We start from the raw sequence: 26,641 nt of genomic DNA on the forward strand, positions 1-26,641 counted from the left end.
GATTCTAATTTTTGGCGGAGGCTTGTCTGCCCGAGGAGGGCATGGCCAGAGAGCCAGAACGACAGGCACTGGCGACTGCCCAGCTCGCCGTACTCCTCTCGCACTACCTGGCGACGGACAGTGCAGCAGGCTCGTCGGCTGATCTGATCGAGCAAGCGGTCTTGCAAGGACGGCTCATCGCCGCTGCTTCAGCAGAGGATCCCTCATTGGCAGAGCCAGTGCTGCAAAGGCAAGCACATGCAACCCTCGAGAGACTCTCGCAGGCCTTGATGCCGGCTGCTCAGATGGTCACTCCGGCTCACTTCGCTCCTGCAATCCTCGAGAGGCGCATCAGCACGAGCGCTAGGTCTCAAGCTCTGTGCGACTTCGGTTCGTCAGTCAGAGACCTTTCTACTCAGGCAAGGCAAGACGCTCTTGACGTCGTGCATGTCTGCCCTCACCGTCAGTCTCCTGTCCCGAGCTGGAGGAGCGACAGCTGTCTGATGGGCAGCGATAGGCGCGCGACACGGCACCTCAAGTACTCTCGGGGGCACTGCAGCTCTCACATCTCCTCTTTGAAGCTTCCAGACATCTTCAAGAGTTCTCTCGCGAAGTCACCAATGCTCCTGCAGTGCGCAAGCTCGCAGAAAGCGCCATCAAGTTGTCAAGCTCGACAGACGCGCACCCCTCTGTCGGTTTCTCAGCTTTGCATCCGATCGTAGGACTAAGACGTCTAGCAGGTCCGCATAGAAGCAGCAGAGACGGTCGCCAATCTGCTATCGAGACATGCTGCAGCGTTGCGACCCCTTGCGAATGATATCCAACAGACTGCAATACACCTCATCTGCTCGAGCGACGAAAGCCTGTCACCTGCCGGTTCCTTGCTGCTCGCAAAGCTTTACCTCACAGCATCGGCATCCGGCGCATCTAACGCGTGGCGTAAGACCGTTGAGGGTCTCGTGGCTTGCATCGAGGCGCTATTGCCCGGCATCGTGACGACGCTCAACGATTGCAAGTTGCATTTCTCGTAGAAGCGTACCTTGCTGACAAGGTCAGCTTGCAGACTCTGTTTACTATGCCATACAACCGTTAGCGATGCCTCTCGTGGAGCCTGACGCTGCCATTGCGTCTTCTGCCTTTGCGTTGCCCGAGGCAGGTCTCCTGCGCCTTGAGCGACTCATCCTCGCCTTGCGCACTATCTTCCGGTCAGTCACAATGCGCCTCGCATATGCCATACTCATGCAATCAGCAGCCAACCCACTCTGCTTGCCGTAGCGGTGCCTGTAGAGCCGCTCGTCAACCTCGTCTATCGGCTGCTTTCATATAACCTACAGACGCGCGTCAAGCCCAACAGCGATCCCGGCCTGCACGCTTTCGAGCTCGGTCTCCTCCCTCGATTGCACAGATCGGCTTGCGCTCTCCTCGCTCAGCTCAGCCTGGGCCTATCAAGCCATCTATGTCGCCATTCTGGTCGGCTTCTCACCACCCTCAGTCAGGTCGCCTCGACATACGCCATCGCAGCTCCTGGACGATCAATGCTCTATCGTACAGCTGATCTGTTGCTGTCTTCTTGTCCTGTCGATCCAGACGAATGCGCTCGATCGGGTTCCCACTTGCTCCGACTTGCTTTGCAAGATATTGCTGCCATGCGCTCACCGCCCGAAGCTGAGACCAAACCGGAGGTCAAAGTGAGTATTGCACTTTTGGTATAATGATCCTTGCATGCTGATGCTCGTTCAGGTGAACGGACATAGCAACAGCCGACAAGCAAAGCGAGCGAGACTCTTTGAGACCGATCAGACATTCAGTACAAAGCCGAAGAATATGCTGGAGAACGTCGCAAGCGCGGAAGCTGCCCTTCAAGGTAAGTCTTACGGTGCTGTCCAGTCGCAAGATCTGACAGTACTGCAGCGTGTAATGGCATCCTGACGTCTGTCGCCCTGCTGCTCGAGCCGAAAGTGTTGCACACGACCCTGCGTCTGCTCATCTCGCTCGTACTTCCGCCTTCCTTTCTAGCGATCACGCCCGTGCCCTCACCTGACGTGCAGTCAGCATACGACTGGGCTCTGGCACACTCGACCGGCTTGCGTCCCCTCATCTTGCAATGTCTCGTCACTTTGCTCCCGCTCGTCACGCGAGACCTGTCAGGCTATATCGATCATTTGACCAAGGTACTGCGAGCATGCGCCAATGCAAACGATCTAGAGCTCAGGCAGATCGCACTGAGCGGTCTGACCCGTCTCGAGCTCATTGTGCAGCCTCGATTGCCGCCCAGGCCTACGAACGAAGCTTCCGAGCTCATGCGAGCGGACCGATGGGGCGGCGAGCTCTCACAAGTAGACGATGACTTGGTGGTGGAGAAAGAAGCTGCTCCCATGCAGCCAAATCGACCAGCATACGTAGACTCAACGTCAGCTGCCGAGCCTGCAGCCCCCGTAAATCAATTTCAGAAGCAAGAAGCGACGCCGTTCGTTCTGTCTGCGGCAGTCACGTCTACTGCATTGCCGCGCACGCTTTACGGCAGATCGCTCGAGTCTACCACGCAGCAATTGGACCAGGATGAGCCTGCAAAAGCTGTCGAACTGGCCGAACAGGAGCCCGGCGATGCGACACTACTCGCGCCGACCGAGCCAGCATCGGCTGCAAGTAGCGTTGCACTCGGTAAACGTCGAGACCGATCACCTGTCGCTGCTCCGGCTGCCCTTGATGAGGACTCGGATGGTCCGATTCCAGAGATCTTCATGAGCGATGAAGATATGTCAGAGGCCGGCAGCCCGTGACAAAGGTTGCTCAGATATGGCTTAGATCCATCCGCATTGCATATGCGTCCTCGCCATCGGCATCTGTGTGCATGTCAGATGATGTCTGCCGGGATATGAAGAGCGAGACTTGCAGTATTTCTTTTCAATGTCGTGAACGGTGAAGCCGAGCGTATCGCGGTACAGGCCAAGTGCAGCTCTGTTGGTCTTGCGCACATGAAGGGACACCGACGTAGCGCCAAAGACGTCCTTCATTGCCTTTTCTGTGATTCGTATGACTAGTCAGCTTGGATGTCAGATCGAACCGACGGAGGGGGGCTCACGCGACAGAGTCATGAGCTTGTTTGCCAGACCGAGTCGACGGTAGGTTCGAAGGACAGAGATAGACGTCACATGTCCAGAGCATTCCTTTGCGTCGTCGTCGTTCCTGTCAAGATGTCGCATGAGCAGGCGCCTGCCCGCAGGAGGAAGAGCGCGTACATCTTTGCGAGTATGTAGCCAACGATCTTGCCCTGCTCGTCCTCTGCTACATACGACAGTTGCGGCCAAGTGAGAGCATGGAACAAGTCTGCAGCGCTGAGATCAACTGTGGAGGATGAACACAAGCCACGGGTGCACTTGCAATACTTGAGCTGGTAATTCTCTGGCAAGTTGGAAAGATTGCAATGGGCCATGCCGGGCAAGTCCTCGATCTGACAAAGCCACGTTAGCCGGAGCGTTTGATCAGCTATACACATCAGCACTGACTCGTGCGGGTCGGATATTCATGATGGCAACGAGACTGCAGCCCGGGCACTTGCTGCTGGTGGTGTAAGAGGAAAACTAGAATTCGCGCGGCGCTGATTTCAAATTTTGTGTGCAGGTCACTGTAAATCGATAAAGGCAACGTGCGACCGAAATTGCGATATCTCTAGCTCTGGTCAGGTCTGCAATCGCTATGCCATCGAGTTCGAGCTGACGAAGAGCCTTTTGCAGACGCGCAGGCATCCGTCGTCAGCATGTCAACGCAGCCCTTGCTCCAGAGAACCCAAAACAAGCGGATTGCGCTGCCAGTCCGAGTCGAGCCCAAGGTTCGCAGAGGCCCTGCTGTCTGCATCCTGTGCCGGTGTTGAATAGATACACAACACAGGTCTTCTTCGCTAACGAACGGACGTTCTTGTCATGGCTCAACTTCACCGTCGTGCTCGGCGGCCTTGCTATTGGTCTGCTCAACTTTGGTGACAAGGTAGGCCAGATCTCTGCCGGCCTCTTCACTATCGTCGGTGAGCTCTAGTACACACAGTCTCGTCGATGCAGAAGCTAACAGCTGGGGCGCGCATCTAGCAATGGCAGTCATGTGCTATGCGTTGGTCACATATCACTGGCGCGCTTCCGCTATCCGACGACGGGGCAGCGGACCCTATGACGACCGACTGGGGCCCACGGTGCTCTGTGTTGCGCTACTAGGTACCCGCTTCTCATCCAGAAGCCGAGAGGATAGCTAACTTTCGCTCTTGCTCGCGCTCAGCTGCCGTTATCGTCAACTTCGTGCTTCGTTTCACTGCCTGACGAGCAGACCGAGTCTCACTGAAGAGTCCTTGGACCGACTGTATACCCTACCCAAGACCATATGTGTCACGCATTGCATGCAACCGCATAGACGCGCTGCCTCTTTGATTTCGTTTCTCTCGTGGCTCGGATCTCTCATCAATGCCTCAACGATACATCCAGTACGATCTGCTTGACGTCTTTGCGACCGATGCAGGTCCATACTCTGGCAATCCGCTCGCCGTCTTCCACGACGGACAGGATCTGTCGACGGCGCAATGTCAGACACTCGCCCGTGAGCTCAATCTGTCCGAAGTGACATTTCCATCGAACGTGCAAGCGAGCAGCTATGATGTCCGCATCTTCACGCCCGGTCAGGAGCTCCCCTTTGCCGGTCATCCGACGCTGGGCACATGCTCTGCACTCCTCAAAGCTGCCAAACTCAGCAGACCGGCCAAAGATGCTGTTCTACAGCAAAGCTCGCGTTCGGGCATCACTCGTCTGGCAGTAGCAGCCGAAGATGAGCAGTCTGTCACCGTAGCTATGACAGCAAAGGCCAGCCTCATCACTGGCAGGCTGCCTGTGAATGCTCAGCTCGCAAAGACAGCGTTCAATCTTGCCAACGCACCCATCGCCCTTCGGCGAGCAGGATGTGGTCTCAACTGGCTCTGCATGCATGTACCGGTGCATGAGCTTGCTTCAATCATAGTGGACACCAAGCAGCTCGGCGCGTGGTCGGAAGACGTCAAGGCATCGGCTGACGCGCAAGATGTCGTTGGCAATTGGCTGAGCGGTTGTGCTGTCTTTGCGTTGGAAGACACCATCGAGGGGCAGGTGAGTTTGAAGGTCAGGGTCTTTTTTGTGGAGCATGGCAATGTCATCGAAGACCCTGCAACGGGATCGGCTGCTCTTGCGCTAGGCCTCGTGTTGCATGCTGAAGGTCACCTGGCGAGCATCTCTCAGGGCGGCAAATACTCTATCGATCAAGGCGCTGCCATCGGCAAGCCATCTCGCTTGGACGGTCACTACAATGAAGATGGTACAGTCACAGTACAAGGCAAATCAATCGTCGTCGGTCGTGGTCAGCTTTTGATTCCAAACGCGAACTAGCGCGTTGGCCACGAAGGATCAATGGGCTCAAGCGTTCCGGCGCCCCTAAAAATCTGCTTGATATTGGCATGCTCGGCCAGAATATGCCGATCTGTCTGCGAGCCAATCTTTGCAAGCTCGCGCCATCGAGCAAAGTCATCGCGATTTCGCTTATCGCCTTTGGCCAAGTCTGGATTCTCCCAGTGGCCCTGTGAAAAGGCAATCAAGCTGGTCAGACGACCCTGTTCGCTGTCGTACACGATCGAGACGATAGTGCCCGTCTCTTCGAGCCAGTTGATTTGCCAGATACCTTTGCGCACGCAGCGATAGATTGCTTCTTGGAAGTTTCGACGGCCTGCCATTGGTCCACCGTGTATGGCATACACGGCTCTGTTCTGTGTCCATCGATGAGTGTACGTTGCTTGATGCGCGACAAGTGTCTTGCCTCGTGCGCAAACCAGAGCTCGTATTCCCATAGCTCCGTCTTGCCGTCGACCTGGACTTCATAATCGTACACGAGGTGAAGATCCTGTAGCGCCTCCTGAAAGCTCATATTGGACCGATACACACGCGTGAGGTCAGAGTGATATGAAGGCAATGAGGTTGTTGAGCCAAAGCCTGCGAAGAATTGCACAGCGTTATCGAGGCTAGGTGCGTGCATAGCCAGTACAACAAGGATCATCGTCATAAGTGTCCGTGAATGTCCGTGCTTGTCGTGAGATGATCTACAATGCGTGCATGAGGCCTGCCAAGCCGATGGCGAATGCGAGGCTCGAGACAGACGTGAAGGTCGCTTTGCCACTTTGCATTATTGGCGTCGAGCTGGCAGTTGTCGTATTGCTTGTGCTCGAACCGGTGCCAGACGAAGTGCTACCGGTGGCCATAGAAGTATAAGTCACCCCATTGAGGGCAGCAGCAGCGGCAAAGACGGAACCGTTGCTCGGTATCGAGTAATAGTCAACCAGAACAAACGTCGGATACGAGCCGTGTTCGCTCGCGCAGCTCTCTGCGTTGGCCTCGATGGATGCTTCCGAATTTGTCGTGGGTAGTGCTGCGGTGTCTGGCAAAGTGCCTAGCGTGCTCGTACCGATCGTGATATTGGCGTCGAGGAAATGGTTGACGAGATACATCTGGTCCGAGGCTGTTCCATTGATGCGATCGATCGTACATGGGAAGGTGGAATCGGTGACATCGTATGGCGTCTCCCAGATGTTCGTAAACTCGTCGATGATGTAAGGGACAGTGGCAGGATCGGCGTTGAAGTCCAGGAAGTTGACAACGCGCGTGTTGTTACTGATGAGTTCTTGCAGCGTCGGCCATTGCGATTTGGGCAAGGGAAACGTCGGGGGTGTGTAGGAAACCGTATCTAATCCTGCTGCGGCGTAGGCCTGTCCCCAGACGGCAGGGGAGAGTGTTTCTGGATTCGTCATGAGGATGGTGATGACTTCATTCGGATTGGCATCCAGCCAGCTCTTGACCTCTGACAGATAAGCTTGTGCTGTACCGCCGTCGAAGAGCGTGCACGACGTGTGACACTGTGCACGATGACGGGTCGTCAACACCGAGCGCAGCACTGACCGCAGCACAACGTACGAGATGGAGTGAGCCATTGAGCGCATGGCCTTGACCCTGGAGCAGTCTGATGCCGTCATCGAGCTGTACGGTGACGTTGTAGTTCTGATTGGCTGCTACGGCGCTCTCGCCAGCAGTCCCGTTGACCGCGTAGGAGTCGTGTGCGCCGATGTAAGTCACATTGCTATACTGACGCGAGCATAGCTCTGCATGACCATTGCATACAGACTGCGCTCGAGCCAGGCTCGCTAGCAGGACCGACAGGAGCGTGCTCTGCCGTAGCATCGCTGAGATCTGCCCCAAAGCGAGGCGCGAGGCGAGACGACGAGAGAAAAGGGCCAGGCTAGTCGAGAGATCGAGAGTGGATGAACTCTATTTTTCTCGCGACCGTGTGTAGACATTGCCGACTTCTCGTGCCTTGCAACGTCCACGCCAACTCCCGCCTGCAAGGAAGCACAGGAGCAGCGACTCGTCAGGCAGCCTTGTGCGTCATCGGGGACACGGGTACGTTCGCGCAGACGGTCTTTGGCGACCGGTGGAGATAGACTGGGCAACCCCGTCCAGTCGTCCAACGAATACAATAGACTTGGCCTTGTCAATTGCCAAGGGGCAGCTCTAGACGACGTTGCGACCTTTTGTCGCTCAGACTGCGCCATTCTAGACGTGCAGCAGCGCACAACACGCTCGTCAAGCATATCTGTACCAGCCTGCCGGCTAGGCAGTCAACACCGTTCCTTCAGCTCAGCGCAGCGCGTCAGACTGTCCAGCGAGTACACAAAGGCTAGCCTGCTCACTCGCAGCAGGTTCTACCATCTGGCGCGATCGGTTTTGAGTCGGTGTCAGAGCAAAGCTCGACGGAACGCACCAGCTTTTTGCATAGTCAGCAAGTCGCCATCATGTCAGCGCCCGACATCCAAGAGAAGATTGCTGCTGCCAGGCGAGAAGCGGAGACGCTCAAAGGTCAGCAGGAGGCGCCGGTTGCTATGATACAGAGCTGACAGTCCTGCCTCTACAGAGAGGATACGAGCCAAACGCGACCAACTAGGCGATACATCCTGTGAGCCGTCCTTGCTATCCACTGCTTCAACACTGACATGCTTTACCGAACTTCAGTGCGAGCGATGGCACAAGAATTAGACCCGCTGCCGCGCATCATGATGAAAGCCAGAAGAACATTACGCGGTCACCTTGCAAAGATTTACGCGATGCATTGGGCTCAGGATAAGCGACATCTCGTATCCGCTTCACAAGACGGCAAGCTCATCGTCTGGGATGCTTACACAACCAACAAAGTCCACGCGATACCGCTCCGGTCGTCCTGGGTCATGACGTGCGCCTACGCGCCCTCTGGCAATTTCGTCGCTTGTGGCGGTCTCGACAACATATGCTCAATCTATAACCTTCGCAGCAAAGAGGGCAGCGTCAAGGTTGCCAGAGAGCTATCTGCCCACACGGGCTATCTGTCTTGCTGTCGATTCCTCAACGACCGACAGATCGTCACGAGCTCGGGCGATATGACCTGCATGCTCTGGGATATTGATGCGGGCGTGCGAGTGCTCGAGTTTACTGATCATACAGGCGATGTCATGAGGTATGCCACAGACCTCCATGGCTGACGACAAGAGCTGACGCGTAAGACAGTCTATCCGTCGCGCCTTCTCAGAATATCTTTGTGTCTGGGGCTTGCGATGCAACTGCCAAGGTCTGGGATATTCGGACAGGCAAAGTCGTGCAGACCTTTCACGGCCACGAGTCAGACATCAACGCAGTACAGTGAGTCCAGCGTAGTGCTCAATCAGACATGAAGCTGATGCCTCGGGCAGGTTTTTCCCCAATGGGGACGCGTTTGCTTCTGGCTCAGACGATGCATCCTGTAGACTGTTCGACTTGCGAGCAGACAGAGAGCTCAACCAGTACACTCATGACAACGTTCTCTGCGGCATTACCTCTGTCGCCTTCTCCGCCTCCGGGCGCATCCTCTTTGCTGGCTATGACGACTTCAACGTCAACGTCTGGGACACCCTCAAAGGCGAGCGTGTCGGCGTTCTGGCCGGTCACGAGAACAGGGTCAGCTGTCTCGGCATCTCTCCGGATGGCGCTGCGCTCTGCACGGGCAGCTGGGACAGCATGCTCAAGGTATCTCCTCACTATTTGAAGACGTGCAACCTGCTGATGCGCCATCAGGTGTGGAGCTAGGGCCATTCTTGCAGCGGGGTAGGTGCAAGTTGCAATTGTACAAGCCTCGTTGTCGTCGTTACGTTATCCTCTGTGCAGCATTTGTGTCCGCTTCACGCCAGCGTATTCTTGAGATAGGCGGGCGGGCCTTCTGCAGGCGAGCTCGTGCTGCGTCGGTCAATGCGTGCTTCTTCTAGCTTGCTCAATCCGACAGAGGAGCCGAGATCGCCATCAAGCTCCGGCAAGAGGTAAGGGTGAGGCTGTACACTTGTCGCGGAGCTTGAGGAGGGCTGACTGGCAAAAGTCGGTCGACGTGCAGACTGCGGTCGCTTGATAGCAGAGAGCGACGAAAGTGCGAGCTCGCTGATATTATTCGTCTTCTTGCCAAAGCACGATATGAAGACAAAGCAGATCAGCAAGATGCCAAGCAGGCAGACGACGACAGCCAGGATGGCGATCTTTGTGCTCTGATGCGATGCGAATGCCTTGCCTTCGTGCAGGCAGTCTGTACTGTCACCTTTGAGAACTTCGACTTCGCCGCTCGAGTAGATGTCTCCATTCGAGTCCACAGTCTGAAAAGTGAGGTTCGTGCCCGGCGCTTGATCGACTTCCCAGCCTACGAAATTGCTGTAAGTCGGTCGGAATGTAGTGAGCGTACTACCATCGTCTGCAGATTTGACGTAGAACGTAAACGGTCGCGAGCCGCCTTTGGTGACAAAGGTGATGACGTTGCACGTCAGTAGAGCTGGCACGCCTTGGATGACGGCTTGTGCATTGACGGAGGCTTTGAGTGTAGCGAGGAGAAGAGCGAGCGATAGACTCGTGCGGCCAAGCATGATGGTGAGCTCCCGGTAGGGGATATCAGTCTTGCTCGTCGGCGAGCCCTCTCAGTCCACACCGAGATGGGCAATCACTAGGGCTTACGGTCGTGTGGAAGGACAGACTCTCGCGGGACATTGCTCATCTTATGCAGGGCAAGCCGATAGCGAGCTCGGCAGACGCGCTCGATGTCACGGACCTCGCGATCCGACAAAAGCCCAATCCCGAGCAAATTTTTGCACAGACTCGTCTGTGCATCAGATGTGGAGTCGATGCATGGAAGAATGTCTTTGAGATCATGGGCGGGCAGAGTGGAGTGATGAGTAGGCTGCATGGACATCGTTGAGCGCTGTGAAAGTCACGCGCGCCATTTGGTTCATTTTGTTCGTCGTCATCGCATCCGCGAACGAACAACCATCACCCGACATGGGCTCAGGCACAAGACAGATCAGGCACGGCAGAGGGTCTCTGGTGGACGATAGCGAAGATGAAGCGGCGCCAGCGACGACGACCACGGAGCAAAGTGATGTCACCTCATCCGTCTCGCCGGCGCGCACACGACCAGACATAAGCTCAAAGGCGCGAGGCAAGCAGAGAGCACTAGGTGCGGACATTGAGCCGGCAACTTCGACTGGATTGATGAGCAGAGCAGATGCCGAAGCGGCAGGGCGTGCATCTGCTCCCACCGAAAGGACAAGGCTGCTGCTCTCTGCGCCATCAAACGAAAGCGATCAGACACTGTGCGAGCAAGAGGCTCTGCGCAGGCGACGACCGAGGATGACAGCGAGCGAGATATGCTGTCAGCTACTGATAGCGCTCATCTGTGTCATCTTCATCGTCTTTGCCAACTTTCACATGGTCGTAGGAAAGGTCATGTCGGATGTCTCACTCGCCTCTTGCGCCAGCTGTGCGCCTCTCTCGCTCTCGGGCGATCCAGACAGTGAGCGTAGACAACGCGAGATGGTACAGCGAGGACTTCGATGGACTGGACCTCATGAGATCGAACTAGATCTCAACTCGACTGCGCACTCGAGCGACAGCATTGGTGTGATAGCGACATTCAGAGCGGGCGTAGATGTCCGCAAGGCGCTGGGCTATGCTCCCTCTACAGCAGATCCCTTCCAGCTAGTCCTCATGTCCGGCAGCAACGTCCTCCTGCCGTATTCGCGTCATGGCGTCAGCGGTACCTGGTTCCACAAGCTCGAGGAGCGGATGTTCGCTGCTGTCATCAGAGAATGGTCATCAGTCGACGTCAACCTACGCTCTGCCTATGTGTGGTCCAACGGTGCGCACGCACAACAGGATGACCAGTCAGCTATCATCAAGCTTGCGCTCGGTTGCGACGGAATACGCGTGCCTCTCGTCTACGGCAGCGACGATACAGACGACTGGCTACAGACGGTGCTCGTTCCAATGCGTATTTCTGTCCCCGATTCACAAGCGCTTGCATCGTTTGCGAATGCTACCCTTGCCTTTGCCGACCGCGAGCAGACAGTCGAGCTGCAAGTAGCTGTTAAAGACGTTCGTGTACAGCTTGGCAGCTCGCGTCCGTCAAATAGTCTACTTGGCCGTATCCTTGCGCGGTACCGCAGGCAGTCTATAGACGTGGTGGAAACGACGCTCCGTGAGACTCGTCAGTCCATTCGCTTTCTCAGCTTGCAGACTAGCTGATGTGCATTGGTGAGCAGTGCCCGCTTTGCCCAAGGGAGCGCGCAACATCTCCTCGCTTGTTCAGCTCTCGTCTTACAGGTTCTATCCGATCAACAGCACCTCGCACAATATTACAACACTCGCACTAGAAGCCACTGCCACGGTCTCGAATCCCTTTGTGCTATTCGATGAACTCAAACCTTTCGACCTAGACGCTCGCATACCCTGGAGGCTACCTTTCAGCATCAGTATGGCACTGGAAACCAATGCTACAGCTTCAGCACGGTCTGTGCCCCTCGCCCAAGTACACACTCTGCCATTCAGCCTGCGCAAAGGGCAAGCAAATTTCACCCTTGCGATCGAAGGCTCGATGACGCCTTTCCAGACCATGGATCCAAGCAGCGCCGAAGCTGCATTTTCCACCTTTCTCACACGATTCGTCAAGGGCCAAGATAATCTCGTGCAAATACAATATAGCGCCGCACAAAGGGGAGCAGGATCTGCACCTCCTGCCTTCTTGCAGCCGCTGTTGAAACCCTATGTCGTGCCAATGAACTTTCCGGGATCCAATTCGACAGAGCAACTCATCAAAGATCTGCGAATAGAAAACATGAAGATCGATCCTTCTGGCGGCGATCTCATGTGTTCAGGCAAAGTAGTTGGCCAGCTCAATCTGCCCGAAGAGATGGCGACTCTTTCCAGTGTGCTTGATATCAGCGCAATCTGGCCTGACATTCTTGTCTACGATGGCGATGTCACGGATACTGCAGATTCCACATCTAACAGTTGGCCGCCTTCACCTGCGCCTGCCAACGCATTTGCACGACTAAGAACGCCAGACTGGCAAGCCGCGCAAACGCTTCATCAAGGCAATGTCAGCTATATCGTGTCGGAGATCAAGCAAGTTCCTCTCGACCTCTTGCCGGGCAGGAGTGATGTCTTTCGACGCTACGTCGGTAAGATACTGTTCGGCGGAGGCTCATCCGGCGTTCGCACAGGTATCAAGGGCAGATCCGACTGCCAGGCCGATGTACAAGGCCTGGGTCAGATCTCCCTTCGGCGCCTTCCGGTACAGGGTAGCTTTGCTGTCAAGCCCTAGACCTGTCGTGGTTTCATTTTGTTGTTGCTTGAGCCGTGTCGACCTCCTTGATGTCATGATCAGTCCAAATCGTCGCGTTCGCGCTCGCGTCCTCGTCAGACTGACCAGATGATCGACTCGCGAGAGTCTCAACGTACACGACGGACAGCCTCTCCCGAAGCATCGACAAGTCTGAAGCCATGGGACATCGGATGCAGCACAAAAGAACAGCTACACGGCAATTACAAAGCCTACTACGGCAAGAGAGACGAAGCTGCACATTCGCCTGATCCTCGCCTTGCTGCACTTGATCCTGCATGGTTCAAGCATGGTCGCATACTCGATATTGGCTGCAATGTCGGCAAAGTCACGATAGAAGTCGCGAGACGACTGCAGCCTTACAAAGTCATCGGGGTCGATCTGGACGACAGCTTGATCCAGCACGCCAAGTCAAAAGGTCAGCACGACGCGGGTTTGCGCTGTGATGTCAAACGCTCACGGCTCGACACTGTGGACAGTAAGACATGCTTTCTCCGTACAGCAACCTTTCCCCATCATCGCCCGAGAAGCGAAACGGCGCAAACAGTCTCGCGGTGACGATGAAGAGGTCTGCGGCGATCCTGACTTCAGACCACGGTCGGACTACTTCCCGGACTGCTTTCCCTACATGTTCGGCGATATGCCCAAGCCGCGTTCTCGTCTGTTGAGACACTACGAAGTTCTGACGCAACAAGACGAAGTCGAACGATCCCATCGACGAGGCAAAGAGGGCAGAGGCAAAGTCATGCCCAAACTCGTCTCGCCCTTTCCGCTCAATATCGAATTCAAACAGCGCTGTTGGCCCAGTGAAGGTATCTCAGACGATGACAAAGGCTACAATGTCATTCTCGCGTAAGTCGCATCATCCGCTCCGATGGATGGATAGTTTGAGCTAACCATGATGTAGCTTTTCTGTCGTCAAATGGATCCATCTGCATGGTCTCGATGCCGGCTTGCGCCAATTTTTCGAGCGTGTCTTTGTATCACTGTTGCCCGGCGGTCGCTTCATACTAGAATCACATCCTGCAGAATCATACAATAAAGCTTGCAAGCGCTTCCCTGTACTCACACCTCGCAGAGCTAGCCTACAGATCACACCCGAGCAGTTCGAGCGCATTTTGCTCGACGAGATCGGCTTCAAGAGCGTCGATCACATCGGGGGCAGCGAAGCGCAAGCTGAAGCCCTGACTAAGCAAGCTGGATTCAAGAGACCGCTGTCGGTATATCATAAAGCCGATGGCTCCTGGTTGTAAAGCATACAATGTGATACAATGGCATGAGCATGCGTCATACCGGCGCAACGGGCGTCGGCTTCTTCGAAGATGTCGTTCGTAAGCTGTAGTCGTCTCCCATCTGTTTGCCATCGGCGTCAGTTCGCACATGAAGCTGTCCATATCAACGACGTGCCTGTGTGATGTATCTGACCCATGGTAGTGCTTGATAGCCAGACTTTTCGACGATTTTGAGGTATCGTACTTGAATACCGGATACTGTAAAGTAGGGTATCTCAAACTTGACGCTAATCGGCGCTCGATTGTCAAGCTCCTCTGTGGCATGATTCAGATCAGTCTGTTGCGAGTTGTATCAGACATGCACGGACCTCCTTTGACGGACGGCAAGCCGAAATGTGCGCGCATGAGGTACTCCTTCCCGCCACCCAATTGTTTCACTTTCCAGACGAAGCAAGACTTTTCTGGCAGATAATGCACCGTGCCAACCGATGCCTGTACAGCAATCAGCATGATCATAGTGTCTGTTTATGACCTACTCGGAATTTAGGCGAATCTGCGTCTTCCGGTACCGGCACGTAGATCTCGACATTGTTGGCCGTCGATCTCCGCTTGAATTGAGCTTTCACCTGCAGACGGCAGCCATCTGTAAGCAATCTCATGACGCCTTAGCAAGGATGCCCTGCCTTGACCATGTATTCTATTCTGCTGCCCTGGTGGTGTTCCACGAGCGATTCTGCCCAGATGAGCGGTTTGACTTGTGTATTGAGCCGATAGCTCATGAGCTCGAACTCGCCGTCGGGCGGGATGAACGAGATGGTGCGGTCGTTCTCGAAGCGGGATAATCGTACGCATTGGTGGAACTTGACGTCCTCCATCTCGATTGCTTTACCGCGCGATGCTGTCAAGCCAGGCGAGCTATCAGCTCTGACAGAGAGAGAGAGGAAGAGGCAGAGCATGCAAACGTACTCCGGCCTGTGCTCTCGAACATGACTTTGTCGTTGAGGCCGAGCCTGAGCTCTGGCATGCCAGACAGGTAACATTTCATCTTGACTGCGCCCAAGATCTCTGACCGTACTACATTGCCAGCCGAGTTGACCTGTCCAAGCATGATGATGATGTCATCCTGAGTCTCTTGCTGATGATAGAGTCGCGACGGACGAGCATATTGACCGATTCGACGACATCGAGGAAGACCTCGTTCTTGCGGTAGCGAATGCCTTCTGATCTCCACGAGACGGCGTTGGTGACTGCCATTGGCGGCCGCACTTGTACTTCTAGCTTGTGAGACTCTTGCGTGATGTATCTGAGCGAGCGCGTCAGTCACAACGCGCCTTGGCGATGGCAGCCAATTTACTCCTGTAGGATCTTGCTCTCCGTCGTTTGCGGATAGCCAAAATCCATCATTTCGTCTAGCAGCTGTCGTGTTTCCCTCCCACTGATCAGGACATGACGATGCGCTGGAGGGCTGACAAGACGGACCTCATAGATCGTGACAAAGTTGTCGCGACATGATTCCTCCTCAAACTCTTTAAAGTACTCGACAAAGACCTGTGCAGGTTGTGTCAGCATCGAGCGTCCAGCGACAGAGTGCAGACGCACGGATGCCAGCTTGTGTAGAAAGGTGAGCAGCTCGGCAGCGTTGGAGTTTTTCTTGGATAACGCGAGCACTGTGAGCATCCGACCAGGAAGTGAGCTCGCCACAAGCTCATTCACTAGTCCGACTGACGGTAGAGGTTGTTGTGCCTTATGTACTGGTAGTTGATGCCGTTATTGGTGAAGCAAGGCGTTGCAACATGTCCCTCTTCCTCGGCTTCGAGGATGAGCGGCATGAATTTCTCCACTGCCGTCTGGGGGACATCGTCCCGATAGCTCCTCTGGATCAAGCTCTGCAGATGCACACAGCTCTCGGAGTCAGCATCCGCCACGGGTTGACGGTCAGACGAGCGTGACTGACTTTGCCTTTGAGATCGAGTATGGCGACCAAGCTGGCCATGCTCGCGACCTCGAGCCTGCCAAGCTAGAGCGATAGCTAGCAAGACTCGACTGTGAGCGGGCGTCTGCGTCGTCTGACCGGTCTAGCTGTCAGCCGTGCCTGCCACCAAGCCCAGCAGCTGTTTGCCGCTCAGAATGAACGAACGCGTCGATTGGCTAGCCTGGCGACGATCGACCCCAGCGTGTCTCGACCTCCTCCTCCGAGCGACCATGTCAGCCAGCAATGGCGGTCAAGATGCACGGCTGAACTTTGAGATGGCCAACAAAGTCGAAGCACTCGAAGCGGACAAGGTCCCGTCCCTACAGAGCCAGGCCATCCTTGAGATTCGGGCTGAAGCGCTTTCTGGTGGCAGATCTATCGCTACGATGCAGACGAGCAGAAGCGGATCGGTGCGGCTAGACCTTGGAAGCAAGATCCGCACTACTTCAGGGACGTACGCATCTCGAGCGTCGCCCTCATCAAGATGGTGCACTCTCTCTCATCTTACTGCGACGCTTGAGCTCAACATCATGCAATGTCAGGTGATGCATGCCCGTTCGGGAGGAGTGCACGAGATCATGGGCATGATGCAAGGCAAGATAGACGGCAACACTTTTGTCGTCATGGACGCTTTCGCTCTCCCCGTCGAGGGTACAGAGACTCGCATCAACGCCTCGAATGACGCAAACGAGTACATTGTCGAGTACACCGAAAAGTCCAAGCTCGTCGGCAGACTGGAGAACATCGTTGGCTGGTATCACTCCCATCCGGGCTATGGGTGCTGGCTCTCCGGCATCGACGTCATGACACAGCATACCAACCAGACATTCACAGATCCCTTTCTCGCCATCGTGGTCAGTGATCTCTCTATTCAAACCAAAAGCATGTACAGATAGTTCCGCCTGGCAGATCGATCCCAATCGCACCATCTCGGCCGGTAGGGTTGACATTGGCGCGTTTCGCACCTATCCAGAGGTACGCCCTCTGGAACACTGCACGAACGCCTCTCTGAGATCTGCTCGCAGGGTTATACACCGCCTGATTCGAGCTCGATGTATCAATCGGTGCCACTGGAGAACGTAGAGGACTTTGGCGCTCATGCTTCTCGGTACTATCCGCTCAATATCAGCCATTTCAAATCCTCGCTAGACACCAAGCTGCTCGACCTGCTCTGGAACAAGTACTGGGCCATGACGCTCAGTCAGAGTTCGCTGGTCTCCGTGAGTCCACAGGGCCGTCTCCGGCAGTCACTGACGATGCGAGGCACAGAATCGGGCATATATGACTTCTCAGCTAGCTGACCTCTCAAGGAAGCTGAGCGATACCAGACGGTTCATCTCGGGCAAAGCCGAAGTCGCAACACTCCTGCCCGAGCTCATGCAGGGTATTGCGGCCAACAACAAAGCGAGCGACAAAGGCAAAGAGGCGGAATCCTCTCCCACGCCGACAGCAGGCAACAAGACGGCCTTGCAAAACGTCGTCCAGGACTCCCACAAGCTTGCTTGCGAGTGCTCACACGGCCAGATGACCCAGGTCATCAAGGATCTCCTCTACAACGGCTCGAGAGGACTATCTGATCCTAAAGATCTCGAGTCGCTACATGTGCACATGCTCGGACACTAGAGCACTACAGAGATACGATCAGCAGTGCAGTGAATCATGTTGTTGTCCTTGCATAAGATGCATAGATCTGTTCATACGTGTCCGCCGCCTAGCGCGATCGCCTGGGATAAGATCAAAGCGCGTAGCTAGCTGCAAGTGCCGCGCCAGGCTCAGGCGCTCAGGCTCACATTGCATTCGAGCGAGATGACGACGACCCGCTCGAGCTCGAAGCAGGGCGGTGCGGACAGTTCGGAGAGCTTCAGCTTTTGCGTCGGCAAGTTAGGTATGCTCGCTTGCAAGATGTCCTCGTGCTCCACCTCGCTAACACGAGCGTACAGATGCAGGCATTGCCGTTCTACTCTCTGAACAATCTCATCTGATCGAGTTTCCCTCGATCCTGCTACCACCGGGTTGTCAGCCCGGCTCATTCGTCTCTATTTCCTGCTCGAGGGATCATCAGCTCGAGAAACAGCGCCTCGACGAGTTTTGGCAGCTGCAAGACAATATAGTCCACACATACGGTCGCAAGACACCGCAGCCGCCTCAGCTGAGGCTACGTAATGTCACACAGACCAGCGTCACGCTCGAATGGGATCCACTCGATCTCGCTACAGCTAAATTGCTCTCCTTGACCATCTATCGCAATGGGCAGCGTCTGTCAAACATACCCAACCCTCAGACGACCACGTCGACCAAGCTGTCTGGCTTGGATCTCAGTGCAGACTATACTTTCCAGCTCGTTCTGAAGACGACCGCAGGCGCTTACAACTCACAACAGCTCAAAGTCAAAACACACAGCATAGCAGAAACTTCTGGCATCCGGGTCTGCTTCGGCATCGTCCAGCCGCCAGAGCTGCTCGAACAGACAAAGCAAGCTTTGCAGTCAATCGGCGCGAAATGGTCAGACAAAGTACAGATAGAGACGACCCATCTCGTCTGTACTTCGCCCTCACCGGGAGCGAGCTCTTCCGGCTCGCTCGGTCATGGCAAGACGACGAGCAGTACATCAGACGAGCACAATCCCAGCGTACAGTATCAGCGCGCACTGCAGATGTCACTCCCCACAGTCCTGCCATCTTGGGTCTTGGCCTGCGCCACAGAGAAGAAGATGGTGCCCATTGCGTCACACTACTTAGGCTCTGGCGCTCCTCAACCAAGCACATCATCTGCATCGATAGCTCGTACGCCTGCTACCTCTTCATTGCCGACCGTGGCGATACATCCCGCGCCGGCAGACTCGCCTGTAAACACCGAACCTGTCACGCGAGCCGCGGAGCCCGAGCCCGCCATTGCTGACGCCACTGCGACCTCACCCAACATCGACGAAGACGCTCCCGGAGTAGCTTCGCCCGAGGTCACACAAGTGAGTGAAGAGATGGAGCAGGTGGATTTGAAAGACACGTAGCGATGATGTTCAGGCTGTTGTATTTGCAGACGATGCATGTTACGATGCAACCAATATAAGCCAATCAACATATGCAATCGCAGGGGGCACTAGGCGGCGGCGTTTTGCCGCCTGAACATCTCGTTTAATCGGACCATGAGTGACTTGATGACGAAGAGCCGGCGCTCGTGTATCGCAAGCCTGTGATCCGGCGAGGCATTACGCGTTCGTTTGCGTAGATGCGTCGCTCGTGCACCCGCAACAGCAGCAGCCTCCGCGTCGCCCTCGCTATCACTCGCAAAATCTTGGTCTTGCTCAGGGTCAGAAGCGGCTGAAGCGACGTCGAGTGAATCAGATCGAGAGCTCGGTGAGCGAACGGCAATCTTCCGGATACCATGGCTCAATCGATCGACTCTGCTATGAGAAGATGTGGGCGGCGTCTGCGAGCCTGAAGTTGGGCTCGAGTCAGACGAGCTGGCACTTGCCAGAGGCTGCGCATTGCCATGCCCCTCGAGCACAGATTGGAGCGAAGGGAGCGGCGCACGGGACGCGCCGCGGTTAATGGGCGCAAGCTCGACAGATCCTTCGCTGACCGAGCTCGAACGGGATCGTTCGCCTTCGAATGTCGAGCGCATCGATGAATCTTTTGCGGAAGACGCTATGCTCGATCCCGAGCTATCCTGCCGTCGTGCCATCGAAAGTGGTGGCGCGCGAGTGAGTAGATCGATGCGCTTGTAGCTAGGCTCGCGGATATGGTCTGGCGCGATTTGCGGAGCAGGGTATGATCGCTCGAGCCGCGTGGTCTCATAGGCCTGAAGTGAAGGATACACGCCGTAATCCGGGAGAGCCGGTTCCGCGTTCGACAGCGGCGGCGCGAAGCCGGTGGTCTGTGGCGCCCACGGAGCTTCGCTGTGCGAGAAATGCGCAGGATCGAAGGCAAGGTCATGCGAGAGCGATCCTTCGTACTGCTGACCCAGTGAAAAGAGCATCGAGTTAAGATTGTCGACATCATCTTTTGACATGCTCAAATTGGTAGTATCTGAAAGCGTATCGAGTCCATCTGACGCGGGCGAAGTGTAGCTCAGCGCGGGCGAAGTATAGCTCATCGATGGGTTTGGAGATGGCGAGTGAGCCGATAGTACGCTAAGAGGCGAAGCGACGGAAGAACCAGAGCTATCCGTCAACGCGCCAGCAGGAGCCAAGTCAGGTATGCCCGCGTGCTGCGTAGACGCAGGGTCGAAGATGAATGCCGATAAGCGATCCAGCGATTGTTCGTCTGCGAAGAGGATGAGCTCATGCATGGTTTGAGCCCAGCAATGGACATACCGATGCTCGGAATGGATGGGTCGGAGCTGCTGACACGCCGACGGCTGAGCGAGCCGAGGAGCTCATCCGCGGCTACGTCAAAAGGGCGTTTGCTGCCTGTGCTAAACTTGCGAGGAGGTTCGTACTCATGGGCGTCACTTGAGCGCTTAGCCGGACGAGAGAGCTCTTGAGTCGCTCCTGGTACCTGTGCAGGAGGCGTCTGCAGCCAGTTACTTGGCGTTGCGCTCGGATAGGGCATGTAGGGCGTAGGGCCTGGCGTCGGTAAGGCAGGATAGAGGGGCGGATGTGTCATCGGGTAGCCGAGAAGTCTCGCCTGGTTCATTGCCTGCTGATGAAGCAAGATCTGTTGCACCGATGCTTGCTGTACATAGGCAGCATAATCAGGCTTCACATCGAATTGCTGTCTCGGCGGCTGCAAGTGCGGCTGCAGGTGCTGCCTGGACGAGTGACGAGGACTGGCTTCGGGACTGGCAGATAAGCTCTGATGGCGCGGCGCTGAGCTATGTAGCGAGACAGGCGGCGCAGTATAGACGGGCGCCGGCAAGGTCGCAGCAGGGTTTGAGATCGGTGCCGGCTGTGTGACGGCTTTGCTCTGCTTGTGCGAGTGGTGGTGTTGTTCGGTGTGAATCTTCTCGTGCTTCTTGAGATCTTGCGGACGCTTGAAAGACTTATCGCAAATCTGGCGCATTGCATGTGAGCCCGAACGCCAAGCCTTGGCAGGTGCGCTTACCGAGCAAGTGTGTGGCTTCAACGGCGTGTGGACTCGCATGTGAGAAGTTATGTGATCGCGTTTGATGCATGTCGTTCCGCTGTGCCGGCCTGGTCAGGGAAATCACGCGAAAGGCAGGCAAGCAAGCATACCAGGTGTCTCCGGCGACGTTGATCCGCCAGTGGCACTTGAGCGACAAGTTGCCTGTTGACTTTCGACCGACGTGCTCGTGACACAGATGCGCATAGAGTGTCTCTGGACTATCAAAGTCGTCATTGCAACCGATCCACTTGCACAGGAACGACGAGGATCGTCGCTCTCGGCTGTGCGCTGCCGGAGAGTCATAGGAGCCAGAATCCGAATCGAAGGATGATGCTGATAAGCTTGCAGCCATATGTGACGCCCGCGATGGCGATGTTGATTCCCGCTTGACGATAGGCACCGACAGGCCTTCAAGCGACGGGTACATCGACATCTTGGCTGACAGTTGCTGCGGCCGACCTCGCTTGTACAATTGAGTACTCCAACTTACAAAGAGGAGCCACCTGGATCTGGGAAGTAACGAGAGTACAAGGGTACAGTCCGCACGAGGTGCTGAGTCCGCGCGAACGCTTTAGTGGTGACCGACAGTGTCTGCCAAGACTTTGCCAAGAAATTGACGGCCGCGCCAAGCTCACACACAAATTCGCGCCAAGATGAATGACGTGGCCATACAACCAACAAGAGCACAGCGTACACAGCACTGTCTACGTGCTAGAACTCAAAAGTCTGGAAGTTCGGAAAGACAAACTCGTCCTGCGAGCATGTGTCAGTCCATGAGCGAGATATGCGGAACTGCGGGACTCACTTCCAGCGTCTTGCGTGCGACATCGAGAATAAAGGCTTCGACTTTGGCCACGTTGCGCAAAGTATGTTTGGAGGCTTCGCCCACTTCTGATTCCACGACGAGATCGGTCAGTAAGCGCTCACCAGGGCGCGCTCTGATCCTGGATGCTTGAACGCTTTCGGTGCGCAATCGCCCACCACTGCTCGAGCTGATCGAGGCATCAGGTGCAGTGTCATGCGTGGGGTCGAGGAGTGAGATGTGCAGCCGCTTGCGAGCCTGCCGTCGCCGTCCGCGCGAGTTGTAGCGTGTCCGGGTTGAGCTCTCGTAAGCGAGTACGATGACACCGGAGAAAGCCAACCCGGTGACTTTAAGCGAAAGCGGCAACGACATGAAGAAGGGTGAAGGGTAATTGATGAGGAGCGAGGTCGTCAGCGAGATGCGCATGCTGCCCGAGTAGGTGATTTGCAGATGCAGCTGCAGCGAGGTGTGGGGTGAGCCCGTCTCTTCTTCCTGCACGTCTCGCTCGTCCATATCTGGCGAGGTCCGATAGTCAGATGTACTTCGCCGTCTTTGCGGCACGTAGGCGTGTCGTACGCTCTCGTCGTCACGTCCATCGCCATCGTCAGACCAGGTTAGGGAATCAATCAGCGGACTCGGTCGATGCGCATGCGCTTCTAGCTGAGGCCCAAAGTATCCTCTTTGGTCGCCCGGAGAATGTACTTGCGTCTCATGCGGATGCGCGTGCGATGAAGGCGTATGATGAACGTTGAGCAGACTCGCTCCTCTGCTGAAGCCGGGCATAGGTCGAGTGATGACACTCTTGACGGAGCCTCTGTCCATACCTCCGCCGGCTACAGACGAAGCTGCTCTGGACATGAGTCCCGGTCGCTCGCTGGGTGCCGAGCGGGACAGTGACAATCTGCCAGAATCAGATCTGCCTGACCTCTCGAACGAGTTGACGCCCTCGTCTGAAGCGCTATCTGATGTACTGTCATCGTCGGAATCGACGAGAAAGTCACTGTAGATGTCTCGGATGTCCACAAGCTGCACATCAGGCTGCACGTCGCCAAATGCAAAGCTGGTGATGTCAACCGGTCCGAGGAAAGATGGCCGTGTGACGCTTGCGAAGGACCTATTCAATTGATCCACGATCTTGCTCGACAGCGACGAGTCAAGCTGATCCCAGGCAATGTCAACGCTCATGCCATTTCATCAGTTTCTCTTGCATTGATATTCGGCGCGCGTCATCATGTCAATTTCAAGAGACTCGAGAACGAGACCATCCGCTCAGAGGATACCTTTCTCAGCGATGTTCTGACTTGCAGGCAGACGAGTAATCACGCTGTACGATGTCAGCGGGAACAGCAAGTCGTGCAGAGTTCTTACTGCTCAATTCCGTTTCTGCCACCCCCAATGTCAACGTCAGCGCAATGTGCCGATGAGAGCAGCTCAATTTGCCTCAGGTCTGCGCAGACCGAACTGAGTGGAGAATATGGAGGGTAATAGCCAAAGGGAATCTCGATCCCTGAAACAATAGCCTCGATGCTGAAGAGAATGACGGCGAAGGCGCACGAGAAAGGGATCATCGATCATACGCCACGAAAGGTCGGTGACGAGCGTGAAGGGGACGAGAAGGAGATAGAGAGTGACACAGTGCTTTAATGCCATGAATTGCCGGCAGAGGCATCAAGCCCAATCGCTCGACTTGACCAAGCTCGTTGATGAAACGCTGGATGTCGCCGTTGATCGCATTATAGCCAGCGGCGCCGACAGAGTCAGGGTAGCCTTTCATTTGCAGCGCGCATAGTAGAGCGTGAGCGAGTGTGCGATTCAGATCGGCAGGGGAAGGTACGGCTTTGTAGAACGGACGGGCTCGTCGAATATGTCGTCGACATTGATACTTGGTCGCCATCGCATCCTTGTGCGACGACTTGACTTTCTTGTGAGGTGGTCTCCGCACTTGAACTAAAGTAATCGTGTCTGCTCGTGCGCCGTCTCTGCAGAGATGACAAAGGCCGAGGAGGCCTGTCCGACGCTAGAGACATTCATCCTCTGCGTAGTTCTGTCAGCATCATCGCAAGCAAGCCACCAGGCGCACTTCGTCCGTAGAAGTGGGACGGCTGCCAGGTGGAGACGCGAAGCTCGATTGCCAATGACTGCGCGGCAAGTCAGTCTACGCAGTGAAAGTGGGGCATGACGAGACAGATGATACTGACCAGCCCCAAGCTTGCTGGTCTCTTGGAGAAATTCGCAGGGCAGAACTGCATTTAGATTGTCCTAGTGAGCGCCATATAGCTCTCTGACATGTCGCTTGACATGAATGACGAAGCCGGTGAGCAGTCTGAGAGCTTTGACTTTCTCCTGATCCTCATCGGGATGGCAATGGATATTGATCCGTGTGTAGCGTGCCATATTGCGGACAGTGTTAGTGAGCGTCATGGACGTCACTTTACCGCTGCCCCAAATTGCCATAGGCGGTGGAATTGCGGTGAACGAGCAGCAAGCCGACAACCTAGACAAGCGTGTCAGTATGCTCTCTTTGACAGCAAACGATAGTCTCACGATGGAAGGAAGGCGGACGACATCATTGGCGAGTTTCCGATCGCGGCCAAAGCAGAAGTTAGCGAGAGCGATGAGAGGTGACCAGGCGGTGATGAGGATGAATTCGCGTCACACGCGCACGATTGCCGAACCACGAAGCTTGAGCACGTCACTGAACCAGGAGATTCTGCCGTGCAGCAAGGGCTTCTGAGCAAACTCTATCTAAGCTGCTGCGAGGTGTCGGGACAATGCGATTGCGTCGGCGTCTGAAAGGGACAGATGAAGTGTTGACGTATCGACTGAGTGAGCAGTCGAGCACAACATTCTGAGAGCTCCGGACCGGAGCTGTAGACACGCGGAAGCCATGGGCGAGAGTCAGTGAGTGGGGGTAGGGCAGTGAGCATGGCTCCGGGACGATGCTGGCCTGGGAGCCAAAAGTTCGGCGACCTCGAACGGCCAAACTTCGCGTCGATAGAATTCACAACGCAGGCAGATTGAAAGCGCTCACGAAGATGACGGTAGCACATCAGGTATCGATCCCTCACGGGCTGCTGCGATCCCAGCTGACAGATTTGCAGGTCATCCTGCACCCTTTCGTCTCGTCAACGCTCAAGGTCTGGTCAACAACAGTCGGCCGCGACAAGACTTACCGGTCAGTATCGGCGAGTTCCTCTCACCGTGCAGAGCTGACTGCCTGCTGCTCGACAGAACGATCCAATACTTCTCGCGGTTCTTGGCATGGTACTGCTTCCGAATGGGCTACACTCGCCCTACTATCGAGCGCTTCCAGAACCTCAAGAGCGCACTCGGTCTAAGCCGGAAGCGTGTGTTCTTTGTCCAGTCTCAGCGCAGAGAAGAGGCTGAGCAGAGGGGCAGTCATGAGAATTGGCAAGCCGCTCGAGCATCTGCAGTCGGCCATCAAAGCAGTCGACCAACGTGATCCTGTTTTGCGCGTCACCGCCATTGGACGACAGCTCGGCTATGCCGCTTACCTCGTCCACGACACACTCGCTTGGGTCAGCTGCGTTCTCTCCCTCATATCTCGGAGGCTCACAAGTCGGGCAGGTCCATGGCGCCAAGGTCAAGGTGTTCGACAAGGACACGATCAGCCGCATCAATAGAAACGCTGCACGTTTCTGGTTCTTCGGTCTAGGTCAGTCGCAGATTGTTTGAGCTCAGTGACATCGAGCTCAATCGATCGACTTGGACAGCCTGCTCGCTCTTGTCGGGCGCTTACAAGATGCGCGATCTGCGCGTCAAGGAGATCAAGGCGCGCAAACCTCGCCCTTCGCCCGAGAAGGAGAGCGAGCGCAAGAACGAGCTCCGTTCGATTGCTGCACAGCGTTTTGCAGTCCAGTACCAGCTCGTACAGGACTCGCTCGACATCCTCTTGCCATCTGCCAGCCTCAATTGGCTCGTCCTCAACGATGGCCAGCTCGGCCTGGCCGGCTTTGTTACTTCCATCATGGGACTCCGAACGCAGACCCAGAAGGTTTTGGGCGCAAGCAAATGATTGTCTGAGTCTGTGTCCCACTTGCCAATGCATCACATCTTACATCGTCATCAATCGTCTTTTACAGCGCAAGGTTGTATTCGTACTCGCTGTCTGCGTTCTGAGCTACCCACAGTATGCTCGCACTGCTTGCAGGGTTAGGAAGATGACTTGTCACAGAGATTGGTGTCCTGCTCACCTGAGCATGATGCAGACGTTTTGGACGACATTTGCTATTCCCCAATAAGTCGTGAAGCCGTACTCTGCGCTGTAATCTGGTATGATGTACTTGATCACCAAGAATGCCTGTCAGCAGATCTCACGCTCAGCTCATGAAGGGGCGAGCAGGTCGTCAGCTTGACGAACGATTGAACCAGCCAGGCCGGCGGCCATCATGGCAAACCCGATGAACAGGAATAGCCTCGCTTTCCATGCCACGCCGCCGAGCATGCCCCCTTCATCGTCGCTGTCGAGCCTTTGCTTGTCGATCAGGTTGACGATGATCATGCCCAGAGTGGCCAACAAGCCAGGCAGCCAGTCCTCAAATCGTACGTGAACGGGTACGCTGTCGTAGGGTGCATCGGGGGGCGGATGGGAGTGCGAGCTCTGTACGCATGCGTCGAGAAAGAACCACCATCCTATGGCAAACTGACATGGGCCTCCCTGTAAGCTCGAGCCAAGGGGATCCGTCGTGCGACTCGAGCGTACCAGTGCACCGCTAGCGTAGACGCCAAACTCACGCTTCTTCGGCCCTAGGGTGATCCGTGGCAGGGAGATCAGACAGACTCGCCGAGGATCGTACGAGGAGCGTGGCAGCGACATGAGGAGGTCGTGATGTCAGCGAATGACCGTGAGCCTGATCCTGTCGTC

General features: G+C 55.6%; 17 protein-coding genes across 17 annotated transcripts; 8 read left to right on the top strand and 9 right to left on the bottom strand.

Annotated features, from left to right (window-relative positions):
• Nucleotides 1-41: 41 nt before the first annotated feature.
• L969DRAFT_91447 (uncharacterized protein) lies at nucleotides 42-2,759 on the top strand (the record flags this gene model as incomplete). Its single annotated transcript, XM_014715141.1, has 8 exons — nucleotides 42-229; nucleotides 285-441; nucleotides 497-670; nucleotides 720-990; nucleotides 1,043-1,184; nucleotides 1,232-1,667; nucleotides 1,720-1,843; nucleotides 1,891-2,759. The coding sequence occupies 8 exons, from the start codon at nucleotides 42-44 to the stop codon at nucleotides 2,757-2,759; spliced, it is 2,361 nt and encodes a 786-aa protein (XP_014570627.1).
• Nucleotides 2,760-2,769: 10 nt separating this feature from the next.
• Nucleotides 2,770-3,412, bottom strand: L969DRAFT_91448 (uncharacterized protein; the record flags this gene model as incomplete). The annotated part of the gene is made up of 5 exons (XM_014715142.1): nucleotides 2,770-2,822; nucleotides 2,873-3,001; nucleotides 3,062-3,165; nucleotides 3,219-3,306; nucleotides 3,361-3,412. 5 exons carry the CDS (start codon nucleotides 3,410-3,412, stop codon nucleotides 2,770-2,772), a joined length of 426 nt encoding a protein of 141 aa, XP_014570628.1.
• Nucleotides 3,413-3,507: 95 nt separating this feature from the next.
• L969DRAFT_91449 (uncharacterized protein) lies at nucleotides 3,508-4,286 on the top strand (the record flags this gene model as incomplete). The annotated part of the gene is made up of 5 exons (XM_014715143.1): nucleotides 3,508-3,546; nucleotides 3,704-3,808; nucleotides 3,868-4,000; nucleotides 4,062-4,184; nucleotides 4,246-4,286. The coding sequence occupies 5 exons, from the start codon at nucleotides 3,508-3,510 to the stop codon at nucleotides 4,284-4,286; spliced, it is 441 nt and encodes a 146-aa protein (XP_014570629.1).
• A 141-nt stretch (nucleotides 4,287-4,427) lies between these two features.
• Nucleotides 4,428-5,375, top strand: L969DRAFT_42194 (uncharacterized protein; the record flags this gene model as incomplete). The annotated part of the gene is made up of 1 exon (XM_014715144.1): nucleotides 4,428-5,375. One exon carries the CDS (start codon nucleotides 4,428-4,430, stop codon nucleotides 5,373-5,375), a length of 948 nt encoding a protein of 315 aa, XP_014570630.1.
• L969DRAFT_42306 (uncharacterized protein) lies at nucleotides 5,372-5,907 on the bottom strand (the record flags this gene model as incomplete). The annotated part of the gene is made up of 2 exons (XM_014715145.1): nucleotides 5,372-5,744; nucleotides 5,789-5,907. The coding sequence occupies 2 exons, from the start codon at nucleotides 5,905-5,907 to the stop codon at nucleotides 5,372-5,374; spliced, it is 492 nt and encodes a 163-aa protein (XP_014570631.1).
• Nucleotides 5,908-6,079: 172 nt separating this feature from the next.
• Nucleotides 6,080-7,211, bottom strand: L969DRAFT_14189 (uncharacterized protein; the record flags this gene model as incomplete). The annotated part of the gene is made up of 2 exons (XM_014714870.1): nucleotides 6,080-6,889; nucleotides 6,948-7,211. 2 exons carry the CDS (start codon nucleotides 7,209-7,211, stop codon nucleotides 6,080-6,082), a joined length of 1,074 nt encoding a protein of 357 aa, XP_014570356.1.
• Nucleotides 7,212-7,291: 80 nt separating this feature from the next.
• L969DRAFT_43010 (uncharacterized protein) lies at nucleotides 7,292-9,122 on the top strand (the record flags this gene model as incomplete). The annotated part of the gene is made up of 7 exons (XM_014715146.1): nucleotides 7,292-7,315; nucleotides 7,377-7,679; nucleotides 7,727-7,886; nucleotides 7,942-7,983; nucleotides 8,040-8,517; nucleotides 8,568-8,699; nucleotides 8,750-9,122. 7 exons carry the CDS (start codon nucleotides 7,292-7,294, stop codon nucleotides 9,120-9,122), a joined length of 1,512 nt encoding a protein of 503 aa, XP_014570632.1.
• Nucleotides 9,123-9,214: 92 nt separating this feature from the next.
• On the bottom strand, nucleotides 9,215-9,937 carry L969DRAFT_91456 (uncharacterized protein; the record flags this gene model as incomplete). The annotated part of the gene is made up of 1 exon (XM_014715147.1): nucleotides 9,215-9,937. The coding sequence occupies one exon, from the start codon at nucleotides 9,935-9,937 to the stop codon at nucleotides 9,215-9,217; it is 723 nt and encodes a 240-aa protein (XP_014570633.1).
• Nucleotides 9,938-10,206: 269 nt separating this feature from the next.
• L969DRAFT_56120 (uncharacterized protein) lies at nucleotides 10,207-13,976 on the top strand. The gene is made up of 5 exons (XM_014715148.1): nucleotides 10,207-11,553; nucleotides 11,609-12,639; nucleotides 12,733-13,105; nucleotides 13,167-13,539; nucleotides 13,595-13,976. The coding sequence occupies exons 1-5, from the start codon at nucleotides 10,347-10,349 to the stop codon at nucleotides 13,938-13,940; spliced, it is 3,330 nt and encodes a 1,109-aa protein (XP_014570634.1). The 5' UTR covers nucleotides 10,207-10,346; the 3' UTR covers nucleotides 13,941-13,976.
• Nucleotides 13,920-16,027, bottom strand: L969DRAFT_83842 (uncharacterized protein). Its single transcript, XM_014715149.1, has 12 exons — nucleotides 15,874-16,027; nucleotides 15,646-15,805; nucleotides 15,519-15,586; nucleotides 15,399-15,467; nucleotides 15,274-15,335; nucleotides 15,078-15,222; nucleotides 14,886-15,015; nucleotides 14,603-14,817; nucleotides 14,456-14,545; nucleotides 14,288-14,411; nucleotides 14,095-14,234; nucleotides 13,920-14,040 (listed from the first exon to the last, which is right to left on the bottom strand). The coding sequence occupies exons 1-12, from the start codon at nucleotides 15,910-15,912 to the stop codon at nucleotides 13,975-13,977; spliced, it is 1,308 nt and encodes a 435-aa protein (XP_014570635.1). The 5' UTR covers nucleotides 15,913-16,027; the 3' UTR covers nucleotides 13,920-13,974.
• A 94-nt stretch (nucleotides 16,028-16,121) lies between these two features.
• Nucleotides 16,122-17,514, top strand: L969DRAFT_14195 (uncharacterized protein; the record flags this gene model as incomplete). The annotated part of the gene is made up of 6 exons (XM_014714871.1): nucleotides 16,122-16,202; nucleotides 16,265-16,378; nucleotides 16,434-16,745; nucleotides 16,801-16,866; nucleotides 16,917-17,111; nucleotides 17,161-17,514. 6 exons carry the CDS (start codon nucleotides 16,122-16,124, stop codon nucleotides 17,512-17,514), a joined length of 1,122 nt encoding a protein of 373 aa, XP_014570357.1.
• A 183-nt stretch (nucleotides 17,515-17,697) lies between these two features.
• On the top strand, nucleotides 17,698-18,898 carry L969DRAFT_42979 (uncharacterized protein; the record flags this gene model as incomplete). Its single annotated transcript, XM_014715150.1, has 2 exons — nucleotides 17,698-17,776; nucleotides 17,832-18,898. 2 exons carry the CDS (start codon nucleotides 17,698-17,700, stop codon nucleotides 18,896-18,898), a joined length of 1,146 nt encoding a protein of 381 aa, XP_014570636.1.
• Nucleotides 18,899-18,987: 89 nt separating this feature from the next.
• On the bottom strand, nucleotides 18,988-22,941 carry L969DRAFT_43032 (uncharacterized protein; the record flags this gene model as incomplete). Its single annotated transcript, XM_014715151.1, has 6 exons — nucleotides 18,988-20,153; nucleotides 20,204-20,882; nucleotides 20,934-21,012; nucleotides 21,065-21,463; nucleotides 21,703-21,707; nucleotides 21,760-22,941. The coding sequence occupies 6 exons, from the start codon at nucleotides 22,939-22,941 to the stop codon at nucleotides 18,988-18,990; spliced, it is 3,510 nt and encodes a 1,169-aa protein (XP_014570637.1).
• Nucleotides 22,942-23,196: 255 nt separating this feature from the next.
• Nucleotides 23,197-23,988, bottom strand: L969DRAFT_83847 (uncharacterized protein). Its single transcript, XM_014715152.1, has 3 exons — nucleotides 23,955-23,988; nucleotides 23,837-23,894; nucleotides 23,197-23,790 (listed from the first exon to the last, which is right to left on the bottom strand). The coding sequence occupies exon 3, from the start codon at nucleotides 23,648-23,650 to the stop codon at nucleotides 23,321-23,323; it is 330 nt and encodes a 109-aa protein (XP_014570638.1). The 5' UTR covers nucleotides 23,651-23,790; nucleotides 23,837-23,894; nucleotides 23,955-23,988; the 3' UTR covers nucleotides 23,197-23,320.
• Nucleotides 23,774-24,323, bottom strand: L969DRAFT_91462 (uncharacterized protein; the record flags this gene model as incomplete). Its single annotated transcript, XM_014715153.1, has 5 exons — nucleotides 23,774-23,790; nucleotides 23,837-23,894; nucleotides 23,955-23,999; nucleotides 24,043-24,250; nucleotides 24,301-24,323. The coding sequence occupies 5 exons, from the start codon at nucleotides 24,321-24,323 to the stop codon at nucleotides 23,774-23,776; spliced, it is 351 nt and encodes a 116-aa protein (XP_014570639.1).
• A 309-nt stretch (nucleotides 24,324-24,632) lies between these two features.
• L969DRAFT_56139 (uncharacterized protein) lies at nucleotides 24,633-26,224 on the top strand. Its single transcript, XM_014715154.1, has 6 exons — nucleotides 24,633-24,809; nucleotides 24,858-24,931; nucleotides 24,988-25,103; nucleotides 25,156-25,295; nucleotides 25,345-25,432; nucleotides 25,491-26,224. Exons 1-6 carry the CDS (start codon nucleotides 24,696-24,698, stop codon nucleotides 25,790-25,792), a joined length of 834 nt encoding a protein of 277 aa, XP_014570640.1. The 5' UTR covers nucleotides 24,633-24,695; the 3' UTR covers nucleotides 25,793-26,224.
• Nucleotides 25,854-26,593, bottom strand: L969DRAFT_42600 (uncharacterized protein; the record flags this gene model as incomplete). Its single annotated transcript, XM_014715155.1, has 4 exons — nucleotides 25,854-25,917; nucleotides 25,971-26,077; nucleotides 26,138-26,419; nucleotides 26,480-26,593. 4 exons carry the CDS (start codon nucleotides 26,591-26,593, stop codon nucleotides 25,854-25,856), a joined length of 567 nt encoding a protein of 188 aa, XP_014570641.1.
• Nucleotides 26,594-26,641: the final 48 nt, after the last annotated feature.

This window comes from Mixia osmundae (genome assembly GCF_000708205.1).
Source record: "Mixia osmundae IAM 14324 unplaced genomic scaffold scaffold_1, whole genome shotgun sequence".
In the NCBI taxonomy this organism is placed as follows: domain Eukaryota; kingdom Fungi; phylum Basidiomycota; class Mixiomycetes; order Mixiales; family Mixiaceae; genus Mixia; species Mixia osmundae.